General features: G+C 40.8%; 1 protein-coding gene across 2 annotated transcripts in view; it reads left to right on the forward strand.

Annotated features, from left to right (window-relative positions):
• The window catches only part of tcerg1l (transcription elongation regulator 1 like), a 66833-nt gene that overhangs the window by 30935 nt on the left and 8422 nt on the right, over positions 1 to 27476 (forward strand). For both annotated transcript variants that reach the window (XM_029248913.1, XM_029248914.1), the window contains exons 5-7: positions 23600 to 23716; positions 24895 to 24977; positions 26383 to 26471. In XM_029248913.1, coding sequence (XP_029104746.1) covers positions 23600 to 23716; positions 24895 to 24977; positions 26383 to 26471 — 289 coding nt within the window. The remainder of the gene's footprint in view (positions 1 to 23599; positions 23717 to 24894; positions 24978 to 26382; positions 26472 to 27476) is intronic.

Genomic DNA, 27476 nt, shown 5'->3' on the forward strand with positions numbered 1-27476 from the left:
CATGTGTCTGAAGTATTTTGGCTTGACTTGGGAAGGCAGCTGCTAATTCTAAGAATTCATTCATGTTGCACTTCAAAATTTTGAATTAATGGTACAGTTGTGATAAGAATACAATGATCACTTATAATTGTTTGAAAAAAAAATCTGAAAAATTCCAAAATAGGACTCAGTATATAGAGTAATTCTGTGATACATGCCAGGCCAGGTCTGGATTGAAAACTGGGAAACCCATCATAAGTCGAACATTTCCTAAGTCGAAAATGCATTTAATACACCTAATACACAGCTCTGCGTGACAGAATGGGAGATGCGGATAGCTGTCACTGCCCAACATCGCAAGAGAGTATTGCACCGCGTATCGCTTGTCTGGGGAAAAATCAAAGTTCAAAATTCAAAGTACAGTTTCTACTGAATGTTTATTGCCAGCTCACCATTGTAGAGTGGAAACAATTGTAAATTGAACCATCGTAAATCGGGGACCGCCTGTACCCTGTTAGGAGACAGAAAACAGGAATGTCAAAAGCATACAAGCTCAACCAACAAAAAGTCAATTTCCAAACAACCTCAAACATTCACACACCCCACCCCTCAAGAAGTGACAAACCTACAAAAATATGTGTGTGTGAGTGTGCATGTGTGTGTGAGAGACATTTAGGTTCACTGGTTTCACTTAACTTCTTACTGAGTTCCTACCAGGGTCAGCTATTGATCCAGGTGTGGAGCATATATGGGTTATGTTAGTATCTACCACTTTGTGATTAAAAATACTGGTTTTGCACTTGGTTAATAGGTAAACTGAATACCAGTCTGAGTTCCATACACTACATACCACTGTCAATGAGTAAAGATAGATCTGAAATTTTTCTCGCTAGGTACACATATAGAAGAGCTTGAGAGTTTAAAGCTACCTCATTCCATATACAGTCTGATGTCACTTTGATACAACAAGTGACACATTGAACCTCAGTGAGAGTTTGAGCAGGGGTAAGCATTTGTCGGTGTTAAATATTTGCTCTAGTGGTTGTATAAAGGTTATTTAGGTGTTAGTCATCTCCACTGTATACCACTTTTTTGATGCACGAGAAAGAGGTCCTCATGCAAACAGCTTGAACAGCCATCAAATTGGCAGTGAGAGACTCGGGGAAAAAAATGAGAGCTGACATTTATAACATTCATAGGCTCCAAACCAGATCTCTTTCTGACATTAACTGGAAAGCATTACTCATCTAATGCACAGCAGTGAAGTGGACCCCAGGGCTGCTCCTTGTTTGCTCTGACCTTATTATTAATTTGCCATTATTGACTGGAATTAGCCTTCCATTGGTTGAAACCATGTAAACCAGAAGGACTGGAATTAGGATTTAGGACAGATTGTATTAATGACAGACAACTGATGAAATGATATATAGTTTGAGGCAGACATCTTAAGTCTCTCGGGAATTACCCCCAGTTCCCAAAATTTTACTTGCTGACAACCCTGATCCAAAAAAAAAGAAGCAAAACCGCAAGGTTTCAATCTGTCAAAGTGAATTATTAAATTTTACAACTCTATACTTTCTGATTTTCTTGTAAAAGACTGTGGCCCTGATTTATGCTAATTTCATGATTGCAATCTATCATATATCAATAAATTTGGATTAATAAATCTTTCAAGTTCTTTTAAGTTAATTTATTACTATTTAAGTGTCCAAAAGAAAAAAAAAAAAGCTTTAAAATAAATAAATAAATAAACAAACCTGACAGTTTATCTTTTGCTTTAGTTGTATTTGCTACCCATTACACTGTTCATCACAAACTGTGGATTTTTCTAAAAAAGATTATCTTCTTGATATGAAGAAGGTGTGTATGTGTGACAGTTCTGGAAAGATTATACTAGGCATTTTCTACACTTGTTCCACCCTTAGCTTTTCACCTAAGAATGTGTCTAATCCCCCCCAGACACACACACACATACCTCCCTTGTGAGATGGAACTGTACCTCATTAAAATTTAATGAATCACTGATAGGCTTTTAGCTCTAGATCTCCAACACTGATGGCAGCTTTGAATCCTGGTAAAAAAGCTCAGCAGCACGGATTCTCGCTGAGACAATGCCCTTTTTGCCTAAGATCTAAGCCCTTTTTCAAAAAAATAAGTGCACTGGCTGCCCTGAGCTACTGTCACCCTGAATTAGCAGACTGTCAGAACCAACATAGATCGCAGTCTTGGGATGACTGCTTGCATTGTGGTTTCATGTGAAATCTCATCTAAGGACCATGAATGACATCTCCTAGTCAAAATCTGATTTAAAGACATCTGCCGATTGCATGTAAAAGTCGCCCTGCTAAGCTATCCATCTCAAGGGGGAGCTAATGAGGTTAACTCATTAAAGTTCAGTAGTAAAAAAGTATACACCGGAAAATGCGTAATGTTGCTTGGATAAATCCATGTGGTGTGAGCTGTTGTATTTAATTGGTTTGTTTACTTCAGGAGTAATTGTTTTTCCCACCTGTTTGTTTACTCTGAGAGAAGCATTATAAGCAACACTACTTTTTACAGCAACAGAGTAGACAGTTTTTATGCTGTGTTGAAATGTTTCCTGGCACAAGAGCAGTCTTCATAGATATTTATTCAAGCATCATAGATGCAGAGAAACATTAAATATGCATAAATGCAAAAATAGAAAAAGTGCGGTGGTCTATATTCAATTAAGTTCAATTAATTTTTACAGAGTGCTCTTCTCACACAGTAACACAGAGTGTTGAAGAAAGGCATAAGACAAATGTATAGCTGGCTATACATTAAATTACTACAATAATCGTGCAGTTGTTAAATCTGTAAGATTACTGGCCATGGGGGGAAAAACTAACAACTCCCAACTGAAAGGCAAGGGAGAAAATAAACCTCTAGGGGTCCAAGTGCCTCTGGTTGCCATCTCTCCTGGGAATTCTTGAGTAAAAAAGACTTTTGAGTCAATTTACACCTATTTATCTACTATTCATCTCGTCCACCATGACAGGCAGTATCAGCTTCTGTCAGTGTAGGATGCTGGAATCACGGCCAAGCCTCCTTGGGTCTCATCATAGGGAAACAATGCTTAACAAGAAAGAAAGGGTTAGTAACTGATGACATAATGATATCAGAGAGTTTTATACAGTATCAAAAAAAAAAAAAAAAAAAGAAAAACAACACAGCAAAGAGGAATTGCATTGGTCATTGATATGTCAGAGTGAACATAAAAGTGTTAAGCTTGGATTTAAAGGCTGAGAGACCGGGAACTCCTGACAGTAACTGGCAGACTATTCCAAAATTTAAGTGTTCTGTAGCTAAAGGAATGCCCTCCTACTGAGATCTCATTAATTACAGTTACTTTAAGGTAACGCACATCCAATGGGCAAAGACCATGTCTTGGAACATAACAATCAATAATCTAAATAAAGTATGCTGGAGTAATGCCATTTGTAAACAATGTGAAGAGTCATTCCAGTAGAAATGCAGAGGGCTATTAAGTCTTTTTTGTAGCGGCAGAGTGTAACCCAGGGGATAGGACAAGGATGGTGATCAAGTAATTAGATGGCACAAAGGAAATTTGCCGTGTAGCATTCCGGTTCTGCTGGGTCATTGATGTTAATTCCTCTGGCGTAAATTGCTTATTAAATTTTTACTGTCAGGGAGAGAGTCAGTGATAAGGTGAAAAGCGCCATTAAATCCTTTTCATCCATCCGAAGGCAACATCCAAATCAAAAAAAGTCTGATTCAGTATCTCCACATGTTCACAACAAACAGATACAGTATTGTTTCACAAGGTTATTATTTCAACAAATTTACTGATTTACTGTTTGAAGGAATAATACTGTAAAACTTAATATGTTCAATCAGACTACCGTCATTGCAATTTCTTTACTTCTATTTACAAATCAGCAATATTTGCAACCCCCTTCCTGGCTAAGAAATGCCTCTTTGTTTTAATTATTTATTACTTTTTTTATTTGTTCAAGGGCAAATTTGGCAAAATTACTTTGTCTTGGTAATGAAACACTTTAAAAATGCAAGAGATTCCTTTATTCTTCACTGAGATCAAATAACTATCAGAAAATCAATGGGAAAAGTACTGAAGGTTTTGCTGGAAGCCAGGTTGCATGAATAAGATTAATTGTTAAAATGGCTGTTGAAAAGAATATAAAAGAAGCTAAGGGTCCAAATAACTCTTTTCATGGTAGGCATATCACTCCATAAATAATTTCTCATTGCTGTAACTGCATATTATAATTATCAACAGACAAGCCTTAGTAACAGATTCTAAATCAGCTGCCTCCCAGGTTGTGCATTTGTTTTATCTGCAACTAAAATGTTTCCCCATTTGCAAGTGCAGTCACAAAAACGAAGAGAAAATACCTATATATTGCTATATGTGGAAATTTTTGCAGTACATGTGTTATTAACTGTCATATGAACAAGATGTGTGCGTATATCCATCCATCCATCCATTCATCCATCCATCCATCCATCCATCCATCCATCCATCCATCCATCCATCCAACTTCCTCCGCTTTATCCGGGGCCGGGTCGCGGGGGCAGCAGTCCGAGCAGAGTCCTCCAGACTTCCCACTCCCCGCACACCTCCTCCTGTTCCTCTGGGGAAACCCCAAGGCGTTCCCAGGCCACCCGGGAGACATAGTCTCTCCAACGTGTCCTGGGTCTGCCCCGAGGCCTCCTCCCAGTGGGACAAGCCCGGAACACCTCCCCAGGGAGGCGTCCAGGAGGCATCCGGAACAGATGCCCGAGCCACCTCAATTGGCTCCTCTCGATGCGGAGGAGCAGCGGCTCTACTCCGAGCTCCTCCCGGGTGACTGAGCTCCTCACCCTATCCCTAAGGGTGCGCCCAACCACTCTGCGGAGGAAACTCATTTCTACCGCTTGTATCCGCGATCTCATTCTTTCGGTCATGATCCAGAGTTCATGACCATAGGTGAGGGTAGGAACGTAGATCGACCGGTAAATTGAGAGCTTCGCCTTACGCCTCAGCTCCCTCTTCACCACAACAGACCGGTACAATGACCGCATTACTGCGGATGCCGCACCGATCCGTCTGTCAACCTGCCGCTCCATTTTTCCCTCACTCGTGAACAAGACCCCGAGATACTTAAACTCCTCCACTTGAGGGAGCAACTCCCCCCTAACCCGGAGGGGGCAATCCACCTTTTTCCGACTGAGAACCATGGCCTCGGATTTGGAGGTGCTGATTCTCATCCCCGCCGCTTCGCACTCGGCTGCAAACCCCCCCAGTGCACGCTGCAAGTCTTGACTTGATGAAGCCAACAGGACCACATCATCCGCAAAAAGCAGAGACGAGATCTCGCGGCCACCAAAACAGACACCCTCTGTTCCCTGGCTGTGCCTAGAAATTCTGTTCATGAAGATAATCAACAGATTCGGTGACAAAGGGCAGCCCTGGCGGAGTCCAACATGCACCGGGAACAGGTCTGATTTACTGCCAGCAATGCGAACCAAGCTCCTGCTCCGGTCATACAGGGAACGAATAGCCCGCAGCAGCGAGCCCCGAACCCCATAATCCCGAAGTACCTCCCACAGGATGCCACGAGGGACATGGTTGAATGCCTTCTCCAGGTCCACAAAACACATATGGACTGCTTGGGCAAACTCCCACAAACCCTCCAGCACCCTAGTGAGGGTATAGAGCTGGTCCAGTGTTCCACAGCCAGGGCGAAAACCGCATTGCTCCTCCTGAATCCGAGGTTCGACTATCGGTCGGATTCTCCTTTCCAGTACCCTGGCATAGACTTTCCCAGGGAGGCTAAGCAGTGTGATCCCCCTGTAGTTGGAACACAATCTCCGGTCCCCCATCTTAAAAAGAGGGACCACCACCCCGGTCTGCCAGTCCAGAGGCACTGTTCCCAAACTCCACGCGATGCTGCAGAGGCGTGTCAGCCAAGACAGCCCCACAACATCCAGAGACTTGAGAAACTCGGGGCGGAACTCATCCACCCCCGGAGCCTTGCCACGAGGAGTTTTTTGACTACCTCAGCAACTTCAGCCAGGGTAATGGACGAGTCCCCCTCCGAGTCCCCAGCCTCAGCTTCCTCTATGGAAGGCGTGTCGGAGGGATTGAGGAGATCCTCAAAGTACTCCTTCCACCACCCGAGGACATCCTCAGCTGAGGTCAGCAGCGCACCACTTCCACTGTAAACAGTGTTTGTGGAACACCGCTTCCCCCCTCTGAGCCGCCGGACGGTTTGCCAGAATCTCTTTGAGGCCGACCGAAAGTCTTCCTCCATGGCCTCACCGAACTCCTCCCAAGCCCGAGTTTTTGCCGCGGCGACTGCCAGAGCCGCGGTCCGTTTGGCCCGTCGGTACCCGTCAGCTGCTTCAGGAGTCCCATGAGCCAGCCAGGCACAATAGAACTCCTTCTTCAGCTTGACGGCATCCCTTACCTCTGGTGTCCACCACCGTGTTCGGGGATTGCCGCCGCGACAGGCGCCGGAGACCTTATGGCCGCAGCTCCGAACCAACGCCCCGACAATGGAGGCGTGGAACATAGTCCATTCAGACTCAATGTCCCCCACCTCCCTCGGGACCTGGTTGAAGCTCTGTCGGAGGTGGGAGTTGAAGACCTCTCTGACAGGGGCCTCCGCCAAACGTTCCCAACAGACCCTCACTATGCGTTTGGGCCTGCCAGGTCTGTCCAGCTTTTTCCCCCGCCATCGAATCCAACTCACCACCAGGTGGTGATCAGTTGACAGCTCAGTTCCTCTCTTCACCCGAGTGTCCAAGACATATGGTCGAAGGTCAGAAGAAACGACTACAAAGTCGATCATCGACCTCCGACCTAGGGTGTCCTGGTGCCAAGTGCACTGATGGACACCCTTATGCATGAACATGGTGTTCGTTATGGATAAACCGTGACTAGCACAGAAATCCAATAACAACTCACCGCTCTGGTTCAGATCAGGGAGGCCGTTCCTCTCAATCACGCCCCTCCAGGTGTCACTGTCGCTACCCACGTGGGCGTTAAAGTCCCCCAGTAGAACGACAGAGTCCCCAGTGGGAGCGCTTTCCAGCACGCCCTCCAGGGACTCCAAGAAGGCCGGGTACTCTACACTGCCACTAGGCACATAAGCACAAATGACAGTGAGAGACCGTTCCCTGACCCAAAGGCGCAAGGAGATGACCCTCTCATTCACCGGGGTAAACTCCAACACATGGCGGTTAAACTGGGGGGCTATTAATAAGCCCACACCCGCCCGCCGCCTCTCACCCTGGGCAACGCCAAAATAGTGGAGAGTCCACCCTTGGTCGAGAAGAGTGGTTCCAGAACCCAAGCTGTGAGTGAAAGTGAGCCCGACTATATCTAGATGGTATCTCTCAACTTCCCGCACCAGCTCAGGCTCCTTCCCTGCCAGTGAGGTGACATTCCAAGTCCCAAAAACCAGAGTTGGCGCCCGAGGTTTGGGTCGGCCAGGTACTCGGCCCCGACCACCGCCCAAATCACAATGCACCGGCTCCTTACGGTCTCTCCGGCAGGTGGTGAGCCCACCGAAGAGCGGCTCCACGTCTTGGCTTCGGGCTGAGCCCGGCCAGGCCCCGTGGGCATAGTCCTGGCCACCAGGCGCTCGCATGCGAGCCCCCCCCCGAGGCCTGGCTCCAGGGTGGGGCCCCGGTGACCCCATACTGGGCGGGGTAAACGGAAGCCTTGATTTTTTCTTCATAAGGGGTTTTTCAACCGCACTTTGTCTTGTCTGTCATCCAGGACCTGTTTGCCATGGGAGACCCTACCAGGGGCGTATAGCCCCAGGCAACATAGCTCCTGGACTCATTCAGGCACTCAAACCCCTCCACCACGGTAAGGTGGCGGTTCACGGAGGGGTGTGTGCGTATAATTTTCCAGAAATAATTTTCATTGACAATATGAGTTTGTTGTTTTGATTAAATGTGAACCATGTTGAACTTACCTTTGAGTCAAACAGTGTGTTCTCTATTTTGGAAACTCTTCTCACTTTCGAAGGGACTGTGACAGATTCCTAATTATTCAGAGTGAAACTGTGAATTGCAGAAATTCAGCTCGATGGAATCCTTTCTGGGCACCTCTTATTATAAACCTGAATTGATTAAAAACGTGAAAATTGAGATGCTTTCGGCGCTTTCTTCAAAGCATGATGTGTGGGAATATTCAGTGTATTTGGATGTCTAATTTATTTGATCTTAATAATTTCAATGTCTGTCAGCTGTGACCTACTGTTTCATTTCTTCTAGCTCAAATAAGGAAAAAAAAAAAAGTAACCTGATGGCTTATCCAACATTTTTTACATCTGAATAGAGATATGTTTATCTGAGAAAGTTTCCTAGGCAGGTTCAATTTAAATGATTTTTAAAGTAGTAATGGTAATGCACAACATGTATTTTGGATGAGTTTTACGTCACTTTGGAGAAAAGCATCTGCTAAATGAATAAATGTAAATGTAAATGTAAGTAGATTAGAGTGATGATGATGATGATGATGATGATGATGGAGGCACACACACACACACACACACACACACACACACACACGCACACGCACACGCACACACACAAAATGTGGCCAGGTAGGCAATGACAGCCTCAACTGATCAAAACATTAGAAAGAATTTTTCTACTTGTATTTAGAAATATTCCAGAATTTTCAACTTCACCCCTTAGTTTTTCTTCTCCTTTGTTCAGTACTCAGAGTTGTGGACTCACTCATAACACACACCTGTTGACCTTTACAGAAAGGTGATCTTCACTGTTGGGGAACACTCTGACATTTAATTTTAATTGACTGCTGTGACCTCTTTAATCTATACTGACCTTGTGTGATATTTTCCTGTGAAATTCTGGTACTTATTAAGGACTATTTTCTAAATTAGATTAGTGTGCATACATGGGATATTTGCTTATATTAGTATATACAGTTGCAAAATAGATTCTAAACCTTTCTTGGATTTACCATTACTTACTTTACATGTGTTTAAATTTTAACTGTCACGATTAAAAATATACACACAATGTACTTAAACTCATAACACACAAACAGCTGTATTTATTCCAGTGAATGTATTATTTCAACAATTACAGTCCAGTTTGGAAAAAAAAAGAAAATAAACTATCTGAACCTCTTAGCTAATGACATCCTTAAAATGTAATTTGAGTCAGGTTGTCCAATCAATGAGACGAGTTAGGAGGTGCCCTTTTCTCTCAAAAAGGCACACAAAGTTTGCTTACTGACAGTCTGCTTTTCTCAAGAAAGATCTGTTCATCTGAACTATGCCTAGATAAAATGAAATTTCAGGGGACCTTAGAAGAAGAATTGGAGAGCTGCATGAAGCTAGAAAAGGCCATGGACGCATTTCTAAAGGCCTGGGTGTTCATTAATCCACAGTCAAACAAACTGTCCGCAAATGGAGGAAATTCAGCACTGTTGCTACTCACCCAAGAAGTGGGTGTCCTGCAAAGATCACAGCCAGTGCACAGCATGCAATCCTGAAGGAGGTGGAAAAGAACCCTGGAGTAACAGCTAAGAACCTGCAGAAATCTCTTGAACTTACTGAATTCTCTGTTCTTGTTCCCACTATAAGAGAAGTACTGAACAAGAAGGGTTTTCATAGGACACCATGGAGGAAACCACTGTACTGCACCTCTCATGGAAACTTAAGTTTGCAGTTGACCACTTTGATGTTTCATGATGCTTCTGGGACAAAGTCCTGTGAAAGGATAAGACTAAAGTTAAACTCTAACAAAAATGGATAGTGTTGTGCTCAGGTGGGAAAACACACTATATATTGACACTAAAGCCTCATCCAAGCCATGACATATGGTGGAGGGAGCATCATGCTTTGAGACTGCTTTGATACCTCAGGGCTTGAAGAGCTGGCTATCACATAAGGAACAATGAATTCAAAACTGTACCAAGACATTTTACAGGAGAATGTCAGAGGAGCAGTCCGTCACATGAAGCTTAATAGAAATTGAGTGAAGCAAAATGACAATGACCTGAAACAGAGGAGTAAATCAACAACAGAGTGGCTTAAACAGAGGAAAATTCACAACCAGAGTGTAGACCTCAACCTAATTGACATGCTATGCCACAAGCTGAAGAGATCTGTTCACACAAAGAATCCCAGAAATATCATTGAACTGAAACGATTTTGTAAGGATAAAAGGTTTAAAATTCCTCCTAACTGTTGTGCAGGTCTGGTCCACAGTTACAGGAAACATCTGGCTGAGGTTATTGCTGATAAAGGACGTTCCAACAGTTACTAAATACAAGGGTTCACATACTTTTTCCAGCCTGGATAGTGAAAAGCGAAATGACATAATCAGCAATCACAAGAAATACAATTGTCTGTGTTATTAGTTTAAAAACACAGTTTAATCAGACCGCATTTTATGAGTAATGCAGAAATTCAAGTAATTCCAAAGTATTCAGAAACTTTCTTTTGCAACTGTATGTGTTGTAAATATTTTATTCCTGAATATGAAAAAGGGATTATTAAAAGAAAAAAAAAACTGACAAATATACAAACATACGTTTGCTCCATAACATTCTGTAAGTTATTCTTTATCCAGGCATAGCAATGGCACTGGTGTAGCAATTTATTTTCACCTTAAATGACAAAAATACTGAAAACTCTTTATTGCCAGTAGTGTGTGAACATGAATGTGTGTTATGCATGTCCTGTCCAGGCTGTACCCTACCTTATCTCCTCCACTTCAAAAACAGGCTCTGAACACTTCAGTCCTGCACTGGACAAGTGATTGAGTAAAATGAAGAGAAAACTGAAAAAAGTATATATATATATTCGTAAATAATAATCTTAGACATTAGGTGTCTTGCTTAAATAATAAGATCCCTTTGAACATGGAATATGATTGTTTACTGTGATGATCTCACGTTGTTCTGGAAATCGCTTCCTAGCTTTTAATAAAACTCCTTTTTTTTTTTGTTGGTTGCATTATCCGATAAGTAGGAACAGCAAGACATAGATATGAGAAATATATCGTTCCAAGTGGTTTCTATTCAAATGTGATTGCATGCAGATTGTTTACAGGCCCATGCATCCATTTATGCATTTAACAAGTGGACTATAAACACATTTTTCAAGTGTAAAACGTGCATTTTTGTGTGAGCTAAGCAGGAGCTCTTAGCAACTCGGACTCTCTCAGCTGAGTGTGAGCTCATTAAGTCAGCCACACATACGTCCAAACTATTATGAGAGGTATATAAATAACTCGCTCAGTGCTGTTGTCATCTATCTATCTATCTATCTATCTATCTATCTATCATAAAACCATGTTTATAATGAATGCTGTTAGTTTGATTAGAGCAGAACCTGTCAGTTACATTGGATAAAACTACAATGAAGTCAGCTTGTCTACCCTCGTTATCGTATAATAGACTTAAAGAGAAATTAAAATTGCAATTTCACAGCTGTGAATCTGCTTAAAATAATTTTGAAATATGGTCTCTGTCTCAAAATCAAATTTCAACTCACCATGGTTCAGGCAAGTCTGCTAGTGACTGATCCATTTCTCTCAGAACATACCATGATCCCCACATCTGTTTTACTTTCTGTCTTGCAGTTTATTGCAAGTGTTGAGCTATGAAAGTATAAGAACATAAAATCTTTGACAGTTTTACCACCAACTCAATTTTTCTGTTGGTTTACTTGTTTTGTTCCTTGTGAACATGTATAATACCAGACTCTTCTGCTTTTGTATTTTATCAAAATCATGCCACGGTGATCGCTGTTTTGTACTAGCATTATGTGTTTTTTGGCTAGTCCCTGCGTATGATGGCAGGTATACATTTAATTCAATGTATTTAGCAGATTCTTTTCTCCAAGGCATTGTGCAATTTTAACTAAACAAAAGTGCATCAACAACAGACAAAGATACTTAGATACAGTCATGCAGTTGTCAAAGCAGTTTGTCTGTCTGATACCATCATGGTTCTAGTTCACATCCCTCCGGTAGCTCCTATAGAAGTGACATTCAGATAACAAATACATCATAACAGATGGTTTTGGAGTCATTTGTGGAGCTGACAGGAGATATAGACATGGCTGTGAAAGAGATGGGTTTGACACCTTTCTTGAAAGCTGAGAGGGATTCAGCAGGTCTGAGGTATACAATGTGTTTCTTCCACTGCAGTGGACCTAGAATGAAAGCAGGCTCAGGAAAGGGACCATAAAGCAGCCCAAGGTGAAGGAGTGCAGTGCTCTTCTTGGACTGATCAGATCCTGTAGTTGTCAGGGTACTAATCCATTTACCATCTTTTATACATTCACCATGGTACACATTTTAGACCTCTTAATCTTCTATTATTTTTCCATGTTTTACTGTATAAAGGATGAAATATTTCAGATGAACCTTTTCAATCACAGATACATCTTGCATGCTTCATTGATCACCACTCTGTGTGCCAAAATTCAAATGTCTTGTGACATTGTGTTTTAGTGATCAGTCATGTGAAGTGCTGTGAACCAATATGATGTACGCTGTAAAGTTCTAGAATTTTCTAGAAGAATTAAAGCCTAAATTCTGCAGTAGGAGTTACCCACAGTGCACTTCTCTTTGTTTAGCCCATGTCTTCCTTGGGTCATACAACCCTTGTAGTGTTGTGAGATGCCTCCACTGGGTCCCTACAGGGCCCCTTTCACGCATGGTGGTCCATTGTGCCCCTGAGTAGTGCAACTCAGTCCGGACTTGAAAGGGCAGAATTTGAGAGAATCTGGTTTGTGACGAAACGTGTGTGTGTGTGTGTGTGTGTGTGTGTGTGTGTGTGTGTGTGTGTGTGTGTTTATATTTCTGTTTGCAGGCTTCTGCTTTTTACGGTGAATAATGGAGATCATGATACAATGGAGCCCTTTCAAAAACATAACTCAGCTGTTTAGCATTTGAAAGCAATTTTAAGTCTCCGTGCGTTATATCATTAAACAAACAACAAAGATGGTAATGGTTTGTTTATTGCTTTGAAGCACCAGAAAAGTACTCCTTCTGTTCCATTCAATACTGAAGTACTTCTCTATTCTATTTTGAACTGCAGCTTCTCGGTGCTATGACCAAAGTATTGATCTTTTTATTTGTCTTATAGTTTTGAGTGCCCATTTGCAAGGAGATAAATATCAAGTGCTGCAAAATTGCAGATGCTCTGTTATCCTTCCTCGGATTGCAAACAAGCGATCCATATCTGAGTGATGGGGGTGTTATTATTGTTTATCTAAAGATGACTTGAACATTTTGTTCAAGATGTTCTTTTTGGGGATTTCTGTTTGAAGATTTCTGCATTGTCCACATATTTCACTTTTTCTTGTAGAAACTAGCCAAGAAGAGGTAGTTGAGTTGAAATTCTGCTGTGCCCCTGAGGAAAATGATAAGCCGAAAACACTCATTCCTCCTTCATCATTAACCTTTTGTCCAGTGTAGGGTGGCAGAGGTCCAAAACATACCCTGGAAACATAGGGTGTGAGGCAGGGTACATCCACACTCATTCACTCTCAGACAAACATTAGAATCAGCAATTAATTGGAAACATGTTTGTGGGAGGAAACAGGAGCTGTGGCAGAAACCGACAAGAACATGAGAGAACGTCAAACTTGTCACAGACTGTATCCATGTCCAAACCCACAAATGAAGTTGTGAGGCTCCAGCACTACCCACTGTGCCACCACGCCACCCAAAAACGTTTATGCATATAGAAAATAATGTCCTTATTCACTGCATTACATTTTCAGGAATGATTTTTAATGATACAATATCGAAAGGGAGGTTCATTCTTCTTACAAAACTATAAATAACCCAGTACTGAATTAATGTGTAATTGAATAAAAGAGAAGCCCAGAGCAGGCAGTATGCCTCTCATGTCCACAATGGGACTGAAGACCTGCTCTGGCTTTCAAAGTGCTTCCCAACCGAACACACCCAAAGTGTGTTTAAAGAACCACCTAATTCCTTTAGCACTCCGTTTCACCCCTGCAGACAGACGTATACCCATAGGCCTGATTTCCATATAGTTCTTGATGCTGTCTCTTTCAAAGAGCAAAGACTAATTTTTGCTATAGTTTGATGAAGGTCTGGAACCAAGGAGTGGATGCTGCTGCAAATTCCCTGCACGTCTCTGCCCACTGACTCTGGTGCACAGCTCCTCTTTAGTCTGCTACATCGCCAGGCTTAAATAGGTCACATTTGATTCCCTTTGTTTCTTTGGCATGAAATGGGTTTGAAGTGCATGGAAGGACAGGAAAACTGCAAGCTGAGATGCTGGGAATGAGAACTTCAGTAGACTGTGAGACTCTAAGAACAGTCGAGGAAAAGAAAAAATAAACTCAAGGGCACAGAATTACCACATTGGGATCTGAAGTGCTAATTGGCTTAAACTGGTGAACTGCTCATGGTATGAGAGATGGGGTTAGAGCATTGCTCTCTAAACCCCTTTTGAGTCAACTAGAAGTGAGAACATGTCATTGTATGGTTGCGATTGTTCTAATGCAGCAGAGGTTGCTGATGTTGAGCACATTTCAGCCTATTCAAAAGGTGTATAGAAAAAAACCAGAGAGATTCCCCTTCCTAGTTGAATCTGTAGCTGATATACAATTAATATATACACATATTGTTGTTCCTTAGAAGAATATTTGTTGCAGTAGGTTGTGAAGTGGTCAGATGGAAAAGTCTTAAGCCAATTTATTTATCTATGACACTTCTTCCTGCATATCATGCTTTTGACTCTTTTAGATGCTTCATACGTGTGATTGGAATAAAAGGGTTATGGATGACAGTGTTTTGATTAAGGTGCTCACCCTGAATTGATGCAGTAAGAATTCCATGCATCCATCCAATTTCAATAACTGCTCATCCTAAAAGGGTTGTGGTTATCTAGAACCTATTTCAGAACCATGGGGGTGCAAGGCTGGGGGGGTGCACCCTAGATGGGACACCAGTCTACTGCAGAGTAAGAATGTCCTACCGTATAAATGGATAAATCATTATAATACTGCTTATCTAACATTGTAATTCCCCTTGGATAAACGTGTCAGCTAAATAACCATTAACAGAAAAATATATATTTTTATTTACTTATAGCTGACGTTAAAACCCTCTGGATAAGGCTTAGCTTGAATCATGACGCGAACTGATGTGCAAGCTTCCATGACCCTTTCCAAGTTTCTTTTTTCATTTTTTTTTCCCCAAGCAAGAACAGAAAATGTAACACCTGAATAATCAAACTGGGCTAATTATACAGCCTAATTTGCATGTTTTCACATGAAAGCTAATGTTAAATCAAAGTGAATAGTTGCTCTTGGGTCGAGGACAAATCAGAATTACAATGCTTATGATCAGGTTTAAAATGTGGAACATGGGAAGGACGTGGAGAAATGAAGTGAACTTTCATCGACCCAGCAGTACGGCAGGGAGGCCAGATGTCCTCTTAAAATGTCCAAGTTGGTGCTTTAAGCAATCAGTACTGTCAGAGCATTCTTCCCTCAGTTCTGAAAACTGTTGCATTCAAAAATAAGTGACTGCAAAATTCCTACTCCTTGGAACCTGATGGTACATGACAGACAGTGTGTCACTGTGATAGACGACGCTAAAATGTAATGCTTCCGTGCAAAGTCCATCCTCACTGAGTTGATCTTCATTGTAAATGAGGTGATATTAATTACATTGTGACCATAATTGGAATTGTTTTACCATGGAATTATGGTAAAAATCAAAAGTTGAATCAGAATTAATTTTGTAGATGGTGATAAGGAGAAAACTGTCATTTAAAAGATCAAAAATGAAGTATTCATAATACATTGAGAAAAACATTACATTTAGATTTAAACTGATCAGATTTATTATTCCGTTACGAAGAATAATGTTCACAATGCAGTGGCCGAAATGTTGTGTCTTAATCTAAATGGAAACTCATTTAACCTTTGCCGTGGTAATAAACCCGAGCAAAATGAGGGACACTCCAGTGCCCCATTCACATGTAATCAGGGCAGAATTGCCCAGAGACACTGACCAAGACATTAGTTGATAGTTTCATGTGACTGAGTGTGATCTCATCAGGTGTGTCTTTTACGTCAAAATCAACTGAGTATGTATGTATCGCATGAAATAGCGGCATCATCTCTTCATGCAATTACTTTTTTTTGCCTCTGATGCTGTTTTGCTGCTAATGACCCAGCTCTAAGGTCAGTGAAGTTCCAGGTCGATACTGACCAAGTGCGAATTTTTGAATACTAATTTGGGGGAATTGTTTTTGGCCAATGTCTCCAAACTTATGGCCTAATTCTGCTGACCAGTTTAGGAGAGGGAGATTTTTTTTCCGACTTTCGGAGTTGCAGGTGAGTGAAGCTTCTTGGCATTTAGAACAGCAAAACACACAAGTCGAAAGGATTGATTAAGGTCTGTGACATGCCAAACAGCAATTGACTTAGATACACGTAATGTGTTTACATCATTTAACCATCATACCCAGATACTTGTAACCCTAAGTGTTTCTTAACCATAGCTGTCTTCCTTGGCCTCGGTTTACTCGGCCAGATATTACAGAAACAGGCTGTCTTTTTAATGCTATCATAACAAAAGTGTACACATAATGACCTTGTCTTGTCTTGAATCAAATTACCTTCATCATTTCAGACCTCGTTGACTCTCAAAACCGTCCTTTGAGTAATTCCAGGTGTTTCTCCACCCTCCCTATTGGTCTGGCTCTTGTCATGGGCTCATGTGTCATATGGCCTCAAGGCAGAAGAGATGCTGAGACATTGCAACTTGGAATGCTTAATGGATGTTAAATTGTGAAGAAAGAGTGCTTCTATGGGGGGTGCGGTGGCGCAGTGGGTTGGACAAGGTCCCGCTCTCCGGTGGGTCTGGGGTTCGAGTCCTGCTTGGGGTGCCTTGCGACGGACTGGCGTCCCGTCCTGGGTGTGTCCCCTTCCCCCTCCGGCCTTACGCCCTGTATTACCGGGTAGGCTCCGGTTCCCCACGACCCTGTATGGGACAAGCGGTTCTGAAAATGTGTGTGTGTGTGTGTGTGTGTGTATGAGTGCTTCTATAGCAAGGTCAACACTGGCGTGCAGATATTATGACAAGATAGGCAGCTTGTAATCAACTTGAAACCTAAGACCATTCACTTCAAGTCTTCAGTTCATGCAACTGCACATTTCAAGACATATGCACAATTGTCCTGTGCTTTAACGACTTAAAGACATCTATATGAAGCACATATTGATTTATCATTGTCTACTGATTGTTCAGTTCATGAGACTGATATTAGTTGGTTTAACCTTTGTGCAAGACAGCTTACAGCATTTGTTTTGTACACTAAGCTACTTAAAATGATTTACACAGCAGGGTGAACTTTTTCTGCTATCATTTCAGGGTAAGTACTTAGATCAAGGCTACTGCAGTAAGAGTGGAGATTTGAACCCAGGTCATTTAATTGCAAAGTGTTTGCTGCAGATACTATGCTACTCATAATCTCTCAGAGGCCGTTTCATTCAATGAAAAAATGTTTTGACATTTAAGACAGTTAGTGGACAATAAATTGATATAAACTGACAAATTTATTAGTATTCCTTCTTATTTTGCCATCATCAGGAAAGGCTTACCCACTGGACACATTTAAACAGCTGCATATGTTTAGAGATGTAATTCAGGATAAACATCCCTTAGGGAACTTGATGGAGTGACTATTGAGATTTGCTATTCAGTAATACTGAGGGTCCATGGAGCATCAGTTTTCTCTCTCTCTCTCTCTCTCTCTCTCTCTCTCTCTCTCTCTCTCACACACACACACACACACACACACACACACACACACACACACACACACAGATTAAATTTACATATTTAAACAGTAGCATTTTTCCTAGCGCAACATCCAAGGGCCCTTCTGGAATACCAATGTGTTGCCATCAAGGCTCTAAACACCGCTCTTTTCGCTCTCCAGTTTTGACAGCTGCCTGAAGCTCCATGCACTTCATCTGTCCCGATGTCAAACCCATGGGCAGATGCAGTCATGCCATTTCGTAAGAACCCATAGAAATGTATAAACTGCACAAAGTGTGCAGTGGCACAACTGCATGAGGACCCTGACACCCTGTCTTGCAGATTCACTGTTGCGGCGCTAAAAGCTAACAGGTGTCCAATTTATGTAATCCAATTAATGCCAGTGTGAGTGCGACGAAGGGGTGGGGGAGATTCTGCCTTAAAAAACGTTATTTTCCCAACATTCCTTGTCATTCTGAGCAACAGCTTTTTGAATGAAACAGTCGATTATGCGTCATTTAAGGCAGTCATAATCATGAACTTTTTCCCATCTGGCCTGCAAAGTCCTAGAGAAAAGAAATCGAGTGGCATGACGTGTTGGGTCAACATTACCAATAATGTGTTGCGAGCTCTAATAATAAATATAGGAGTTTTTGGATTAGTAACACGTAGCACTCTAAAGCTAGCACCATAACCCTGTAACTCTCGAACACTACACCTGTCTTCTCTGATGGTGCTCAGCAATCTATCTGTGACATGTGTGCAACAGAATGGAAAATTGTCATTCTCACACCGCACGCTTGCCAGAATGGGGCACTTGTGCATGTTTTATGTATCGCAATTATCGCAATTTCCCAGATATCTAACTGGAATACATGGGCAGAGAAAATAGAAGGGATGACTTTCCACAGGATAGGTCATTTCATAGTGATCATCTTGTAAAGTTGAAAGAAAAGTTTGATGAATAGGCTCAGTGAGGGAGGACCTAGGCTGGTGTGAGCTGGTTTTGAAATGTTGGAAGAAGAAGCATAGATCCATAGTCAGAAAACTATCGAAGCCAGCAGGGAGGCTAAAGCAAGTGAAAAAAAGGAGCAGGAAAAGCTGATGACATAGAAAATTAAATCTAACATCATCCACCACCTAAAAATGCAGGAACTATAGGTGGGGTGACAACTCTTGAGTAACCAATGCGACTACCACGGTATGGGGAAGATAGGTACGTCCCCAGTCGCACATCACACAAAGACATGTCTACTATGCAATACTAACTGTTTGACTAATGTGGGAGCCAAACTGTGTACATTGCATTGCCAGTTTACAGTGCTGCCATATATATTTAAATGAAATACACTTCTACTTAAAAGTCTTGTCTATTTCTACCTGTACTATACTTCCACCTGAAGATTGTATTATTTTTTTGTAATCGATTTAGCATTGCCGAAAGATTTTTAATTTTCTTACATTTCTAAAGACATAAAAAAGTAGCCTTCCCTTGGCTTATGAACATAATTTACTCCTGAAAAAAATCTTTTGATGGTGAATTATTAATTGAAAAAGTAATTACCATTAGTTTCAATGGTAAAAATTTTCATGCATCTCTGACACCCAACATTAACACTGATTTATGCTAAAATATCACCAAATCCCATAATAATGCCTTCAGATTTTTTCTTTTCTTTTGTGTACGAAACCCACTCATGCTATTAAAGTTGAAAGCTGTTTAGTTAATTAATTCATAATTATTATAACTATAAATGATTGTTTAAGTGATATTTAAAATTTGCAGAACGTCTGTGTGAAAAAAGTCAACATTTTTGTTTTGGTTGTTATGTGATACAGCTGCTTATTTGCAAATGTTTAGACTATTCTATCAAAGCCTCTGTGAAGTGTATTACACACACAACTGATGAATTGATTTCCTCTTATAAAATGTCTTTGCACATCGATTCTCTTTTTTTCACTCATTTTCATTTGCTGAGTCTCACAGATCTTCCATGTTTTTAAATGTGTTCTGGCAAACGGATTTCTGAGATGAATTTTTCTGAAGTGGGTGAGTGGGGGTGGAAGTGATGGGGGTGTACATTCAGTGACCAAAGTAGCAGAGATTCATCTTAGGCAGTTGTAGCTGTCATTTCATTAAAAATGGGGTCAATCTGATACAAATCCTTTCCTCCGGCACCATTCACGGTCCAGCATCTTTGAAAACCCGCCTACAGACCACAATATGAGTCGTGTTATCCTTCAGGAAATGCGCAGCCAAATTCTGCATATCTTCTCTGCAATTTCAGTCAAATTTTATACTCCTAAAAGGGACATAAAAGCCTCTGAATAAACAACACTTGCACTTTCAGTTCCTAACTGCTATCAAAATGGCAAAAGCAAAATTCAGTTATTGAACACACAGAATGTTTACTTAAAAAAAAAAAAAAAAACAACTATGCTGGTGAGAACCACATCCTGGAATACATGCCTTTACCGCTGATGACTTTGCAGTTAATAAGCTCTTTATGCATGCATTGTGACATGCCAAAGTCGTACTTTTATTTGAAAATCAATTAAACACAACAAACGCATATTCATGTCAGTGAGAGAGTGGATTAACACACTTAAAGGTAACTGCCTGCCTCCCTGCAATGATGTCAAACACAGTTAACCTTTCTAGAACAAACTGTATTTAATCTGAAAGCATTCCACATTCCAATAGGAAAATATAGGTTGTGATGCATCATGCAGCCCAATAATGAAACACCTGCAGTGCTGACATTTTTGTTTATCTATTTATTCATTTTGCACATTTTTGGGAATGTTTATTACTTTTGTGTCACTTTGATTTTAATTGTAAGGATAGTAGTTGCAGGTATAAGGATGGCCCAGCTGCCTCACACCACCTGAGCTCTTTGGGGTATAGGCTTGAATCTGGCTCAGTCTATGTGCGATTTACATGTTCTCTCGTGGCTCTGTTTTACCGCCACAGTATAAAGACATGGAGTTCAGGTGCACTGCTGATGCCAAACAGTCTGTAGAGTGTGAAGAGGAGGGTGCGTGAGTGGTTACTCTGTGATGGATTGATGTCCCGTCTAGGACGTTTTCCATTCTGCCTTGCGCTCAGTGATTCTGGGAGAGGTTCTGGACCCCCGAACGGGTACCGGTTATTGAAAATGGATGGATGGGTAATGGGTGTCACAGTAGTTAAAGCCACACCCTTCACTTAAACAGCCTAGGCTTGATCCCTGACTCCTGCTGTACTGTCCTTGAAGGCACTAACCATTTGATACAGTAAAAAATTACCCAGCTATATATTCTAAATAGGTTTGTATTTTTTAAGTACCTTAACGTTGTAACTTTGGAGAAAAACAGTCCAACAGATGATTATTATTATTATTATTATTATTATTATTATTATTATTATTATTAACAGTGTGAGAAAATACATGACTAATTTCTGCCAATGAAATATTTATTCCTCACTTTCAGACTTTTTAAGAATGCCATTACTGCTATCACAAGCTATATGACATTAGTTCCACTAGGTGCAAACGTGAGACTGAACAGTTGACCATAAAAAATAAAATATATGATTTTTTCCCCCTCCTTTGTTGTTTTTCCTTTGCAGTGACTGATATAATTAGAACTCAAGGTGCTTTGCCTCTAGGCATTTTCAGTGCAGTTATTTTAATCCACCATAAACATTTTAGTCAGCTACAGCCCATAGGATTTGTCTGAAAACCATAAAAAAATGGTTGTTATCATGTTTAATGTTCATTTTGTTTATAATCCTGAATTCTCAGGGCTGGGAAAAAATCACTTTGAAAATTCCAACGGTGCCTGAATACACATCAGTTGTACTACAGTAGTCAAAATGCATAACCCAATCAAATTTTTTTCTGTATCAGAACCATTTTCGAGGTTAAGAATTAGAATATACCCCCAAACTTGTTTTCATATATATATTTTTTTCTTTTTTTCAGATTTCAGCTGAAGTTTTAAACTTGGAATTAAAGCTATGAAACTAAGTCAAACTGAACAAATGCGGGTACTGTAGTGTATGTGGTCCATGTAATTTGATAACATATATGTTGCAAATTTCTTCTATTAATTCTGACCTATGACAGAAAAATGAAATTTTACTTACAAAAATTTATAGAAACTATCCCAAGATTGGAGCACCATGGAGGTTCAGTGGATAGTGCTGCTCAATCCAGCTCAGTCTGTGTGAAATTTACTTGTCTTTTGCTCTGGTTTCCTCCCACAGTCCAAAGATATGCAGTGCAGGTAAACTGGGTATTGTAAGTTGCATGCACTGTGTGTGGCTACCCTGTGATGGACTGGCATTCTGTCCAGGATGTACCGTATCCTCCTACCTTTGAACTTAGTGTACAAATGAGTGATATTATATGTTAGAGACTGGGCTGTTTGGGTTAAACACTATTTTCTGTAAATATTTTTGTAAATTAGCTAGCAGTACTAGATCATGGTGATTTCAAGAGACTGGGTAACATTTCCAACTGACTGCCTGAAACACAAACATCACTACCTTATTTTAACCATAGTCCTTGAACTCAAAATGGTAACAGCACTCAGAGATGCTGAACACACCATGAGCTGATTTGGTAATAGTTCAGCAGCAGAACGATCACATAAAAACCACTCACGATTTTGAGTTTCCATTGAGTCGTGCAGCACTCATTAGGAAATTAATGTTTAATTAATGTGATATTTATTGCAGTGAAATGGCAGGACTCTGCATTGCTCTTATTTCAGATGGTCACTTACTGATCACAATACAGATTTTTCAAGCACAGGAAATGAGCAGTTTCTTCCTTTATTATTCTGACTGCATATCACATTTATATCATTTTAACCCTTTGCTTCTGTGATCTTTTACATTTTTCATCAAGAACTGTGTAGGACCTGAGTAACCGGATTGCTAATTATCTGGTCACCTAAGATTTTACACACACACACACACACACACACACACACACACACACACACACAGGTCACAGTGAGCCAGAGCATAACCCAGCAATATGAGGCGCAAGGCTGGAGGGGGAGGGGACACACCTAGGACAGGACGCTAGTCCATCGCAAGGCACCCCACGCAGGACTCAAACCACAGACCCTCCAGAGAGCAGGACCTGGCCAAGCCCGCCGCACCACCTGAGATTTTACAGCTGTCTGAAAAGTTATTCTGTTGTTCAAAAACAGTTAATGAGAGTAAAAGAATCCATTGGAAGCAATGACAATTATCAAAGGGAAATGATGTCTTCTGGTGCACATTTGCTGATCTGGAAAATAAAAGGGCAATTAAAAAATAATGCAGTGCTCGCAAGCTTGATGCTGGGAGGAATGAATGTTGTGAAGGGGAGAGCATTATGTACTGCTGGGCTTTTTACTGCTTAGAGAAAATCGAGTGAGGCAGTTTTGCCAGACAGCCAGTGCAATAAGCCGTGTGTGTTCAGAGTCGTCAAGGTCCATCTCAGTCTCTGGCTGACATAAATTTGTTTAACTAACAAAAAAGTCTCTCCTTCTCCTTCCATGGCCAGAGAACTTGTTGAGATGAGAAAAAATGAGCAATAGGGAGAGTGGGGGTTACGGACGTAGACGTAAAGCGAGCATCTTTCGAAGTGATGGGGATGGGGTGGCAGAGCTGATACTCTGGCCTTGAAAAGTCATTTAACTTCAGTTTTATGGATGGGATGCCAGACCATCACAGGTTAGCCACACATGCACACAGTCACACACTGTGGGAAATTTAGTGTGAAGTGCAATTTAACTGCGTCGTATTGTATTGTGGTCCTGTGTTCTTTTACCTCTGGAGCCCGGACACCCTGGGAGGGATTGGCAGGTCCTGTTGTGCCCATCGCCAAGGTGACGTCCCTGTCAGCACCTGCAGTGACCGTCATGGCCGGAGACTTGACAGAACAAATGGCAGCAGGTAAAGTTTGGATGTTTGAACCTACACTATGTTTTATTATAGTTCATATTTCAGATTCTTGGTATTGTTCTCATGGGGCCTGATCTTATATATATATATATTTTTTTAAAAAAAATAATTTACAGCATTCCAAAAAAGAAACTAATACATTTGTATGTTATGCGCATTTGTTGTTAAACTGTGGTGAAGATGCAGTAAAAAAATGACTTCCTGATGGAGAAAACACGCATTTGTAATTTACCTTTACTGCTAGTGTTCTCCCCAGTGACGTGACAACACACACATAACCCTCCCCACACACCGCCTTAAAGTGATGCAGTCATGAGTGCCAATACTGGCTTTTGCAGTTTTGATGATGCTTCCTCTTGCCAGCATTACCCCAGAGTCTAATATTACATTTATTTCACAGTGTGATACAGAGTGGAGCAATTACATATAAACCATATTAACTTACAGCTTGAGGGCACTGCACATAGTGTTCTGAAGGCAATTTCTAAAGCCAGTAGAGTGAGTTGAAAACCATACATGCCCATTTAAAATATATTCTGTGAATCCATTTGATGCGTGCAGCTATATAAAAGTGGTCAAAGCCTGCCAGAATTCATCAAAGCAAAAAAACTCCCGAAGTCCAGATTTGGGAGTTTGTCCACAAGGCCGACATTCAAAACATTATATTACATTTTTGGAAAGTCCTTCCGGAGAATAACTGTTGGATCCTAAATTTTAGACTCGGTGCCAGAAGTAGGTGTGGGATTCGAACTTGCAGCCATGAAGTGAGAAGGTCATAACCTTTTTCGCTATTCTTCCAGATAAATACAAGGGCAGCTGTCAATTTTCACTGAAAATTCATTACGTCAAGTCTTAACTGCTGCAGTGAGGCAGCAGTGTCTTCAGACATTTCAGCTCTAGGGAATGTAAAAAATGACAGCCATTTACCTGAATCCAGGAGCGACAAACAGTGTTTGAGCCCTTCACGATGTTTCAAAATTTCTAGTCACGACTAATGCGGTCACACACTTTTGGTTCTCTGCCGGGTGACTCAAACTCTTTTTTTTTTTTTTTTCTTTCCCCCGCTGATGGATTATATGAAATTATACAGGATAAAAAGAAAAAAGAAAGATTTGAGACTGAGCCTCAATGTCAAACACATATTAAACTGTCTGTCTTTGTGCCTGCAGATAAAAGCTTAGATAGGAGGAAAACGTCTTGTACGGGGACAGTGGTCCTGCACGCTGATCCATCGCCTGAAAACAAAAATGAGGTTTGTATCACATCCCGCCAGTTTATATCAATGTCATCTTCTCCGTGACTCGAATCCTACTTTTTCAAAATGAAAAGCAAACAAAATCAAAAAGCGGAGCTCTATCTTCTTTTCCACTTGGTGGATTTATACAGCTGGATAGGCAGAGCGATGGGCAGAGAAGACAAGGGAAAATGTAGGATATTTTAGCATATGTTGTACATAAAGTCTGATCCCCTTTCAGTAACTGTAGAAAAAAGCCTGGAATCCTAATTAGCCAAAAACTTCCCAGAAGTTTCATCCATATGACTATGAATGCAAGATGCCTCTAAATTGTTACCCATCAGTCCTTTCAGAGCACAGACGGTGATCTCTGTGGTTGGCCATGCACTGGTGCTGTAATTCAGTTTATTTATTTATTTTTTTCAGTCTGTGAGTTAGAGGCTTTACTGGTTTAAACCGGCTATCTTGCAACAATCTGTGCTTTTTTATGAAATTATTGGGGATGCATAAAAATGAATATTCCAGAAATTGTTATATTCTCAGCGGTTTTACACATCAGTAGGAGTAAAAGCAAACCCCTTCAAGTAAGATACGTGTTTGGTATTTTACCAACGCATGCACTTTTGTGTTAACTATTTTTATTTATTCTCTTGTTCTGTTGTTCAGACCTACCTTATTAGGATTATTTACTCAGTGCTTCTGCCTGCTTCTATAGCTGATAAGCGCTTATGTGTCTATAGTGTGATCGACTGTATTCAAAAGGTAATCATATTTCCAGTTCACAAGTTGGTCCCATAGGCATATTGACATTTGTGCTTCACGCTTTGATGAATATTTTATTGTTTGAACCGCCCCTGTTGATGAGGCAACATGAGGGAAACAGTACAAACGCAAAGTGGAGTGAGAAACTGTGCAATTGCGAAACAGCTGAAGGAACTGCCTTTTTTTCTGAAATGGACCTCACTTTCAGATTTTTCATACAGAGCATTTCTGTAAAAGGAGAGATAGATTCCAAGTGATCGTTGTATGTACTGTTATTTAGTGAGAATTTTGGTATTATTATTTCTCTTGTTATCTTGCATTTTTTTCTCACATCTTAATACATCTTAAGACGTGTATTAAAGACAAGTTACACCGACAGCAAACAGTACATTGAAACACTGTCCTCAGAGTAGCTGTAGTAACAGAAATCAGACCACAGCTTAAATGTACTGTACCCCAATAATCACTTATTGATTCATAAGACCATAAAGTGCAAGTGGTTGAAGTTAAGAGTAACTAAGCAAAAATCCGTATTAGTACAACGCGGGCTGGTCCAGTGAGGTTGACAGGACAGGGATGTTGTTCAAAAAGGTGTAGTCCGAAAATGATTGACTTGATTCTTTTGACTAAATGGACCTTCTGTGCAACTGTGCTCCTAAAGGAAGAGCCACTCAAGATCACCATAGAGGAAGAAAGTGCCCCAAAGGACAAACGGCCAGTTGCATCCACCCCCGTTCCTGGATCGCCATGGTAAATTTCTCCAGACGTACCATTTGAACACATTGGGTTGAAATGCTGGGTAATTTGTTTGCAACGTGTTTATGTAACATTTTTTACATAACCGTCCTCAGACAACACAAATATAAATATAGGTGAGTTCATCATTTCTTAACCATTTCTTCTATAGCCAATTTTCCACTGTGTTCATGATGCAAAATTATGTATAAAATGACGGTTTGCAGCTCTTGCCAGTGCAGAGTATAATACAACACTTCACCACTGTAATCATCACCAGTGGTTTCTTAATGATAAATGTTTTTTTTTATCAAATCTTTTACAGAGAGAAGATGCCCTGCGTCAGTTATTGCTTCATTCTCCATTTAGGATGATTAGCTTGAGTGTCTTTCTATTGCATAAATACCCCATTCAGAGGTTTGATCCTAAAAGTCTCCTACTCAAAGTCTAGTTCTTTTAACTTTACGCCACTTGATATGTGGGAGACTTTTTTATAAGATGACCTCACAAACTGACATCTTGGTATAAACAGAAGGTATGGAAAGACAGGTGACTGTGGACCTGAAATATGGCCTGGAAGTCCTTATTGATACAACAAGCATTCTCTCCACCTAATATACAATCTCTTTAAGGATCATTGCTTTATTGAAACCCCGACATGTTTGTTTCCAGGACCCATCCGACGTATTTGGTTCTCCTTCACAGGTAATAGCTATACGTTTGTCAGCTGCTCTCGACTCGGCATGAAAGGCCTTGAAAAAATAAATATGGAAAAAAAACACCAAAACACACATTGGAAACAGAAGAACACAGTCTACATATTTGTAACACCAAGTGGAAATCCACATTCAATTGTTCTCGGTAGATAAAAAAACCATTTGATGTAGTGATATGAAAAATATTTCTTGGTACTGGAAATCAAGAAAATATGAGATTTTATACTTTATGTTTATTTTATTAGGACACCGAGCAAGACACAAAGCTTATATTGCCTGGAGCTAAAGAATTTCAGTTCTATTG

The sequence above is a fragment of the Scleropages formosus genome, chromosome 24 (genome assembly GCF_900964775.1).
Source record: "Scleropages formosus chromosome 24, fSclFor1.1, whole genome shotgun sequence".
Taxonomy (NCBI): Eukaryota; Metazoa; Chordata; class Actinopteri; order Osteoglossiformes; family Osteoglossidae; genus Scleropages; species Scleropages formosus.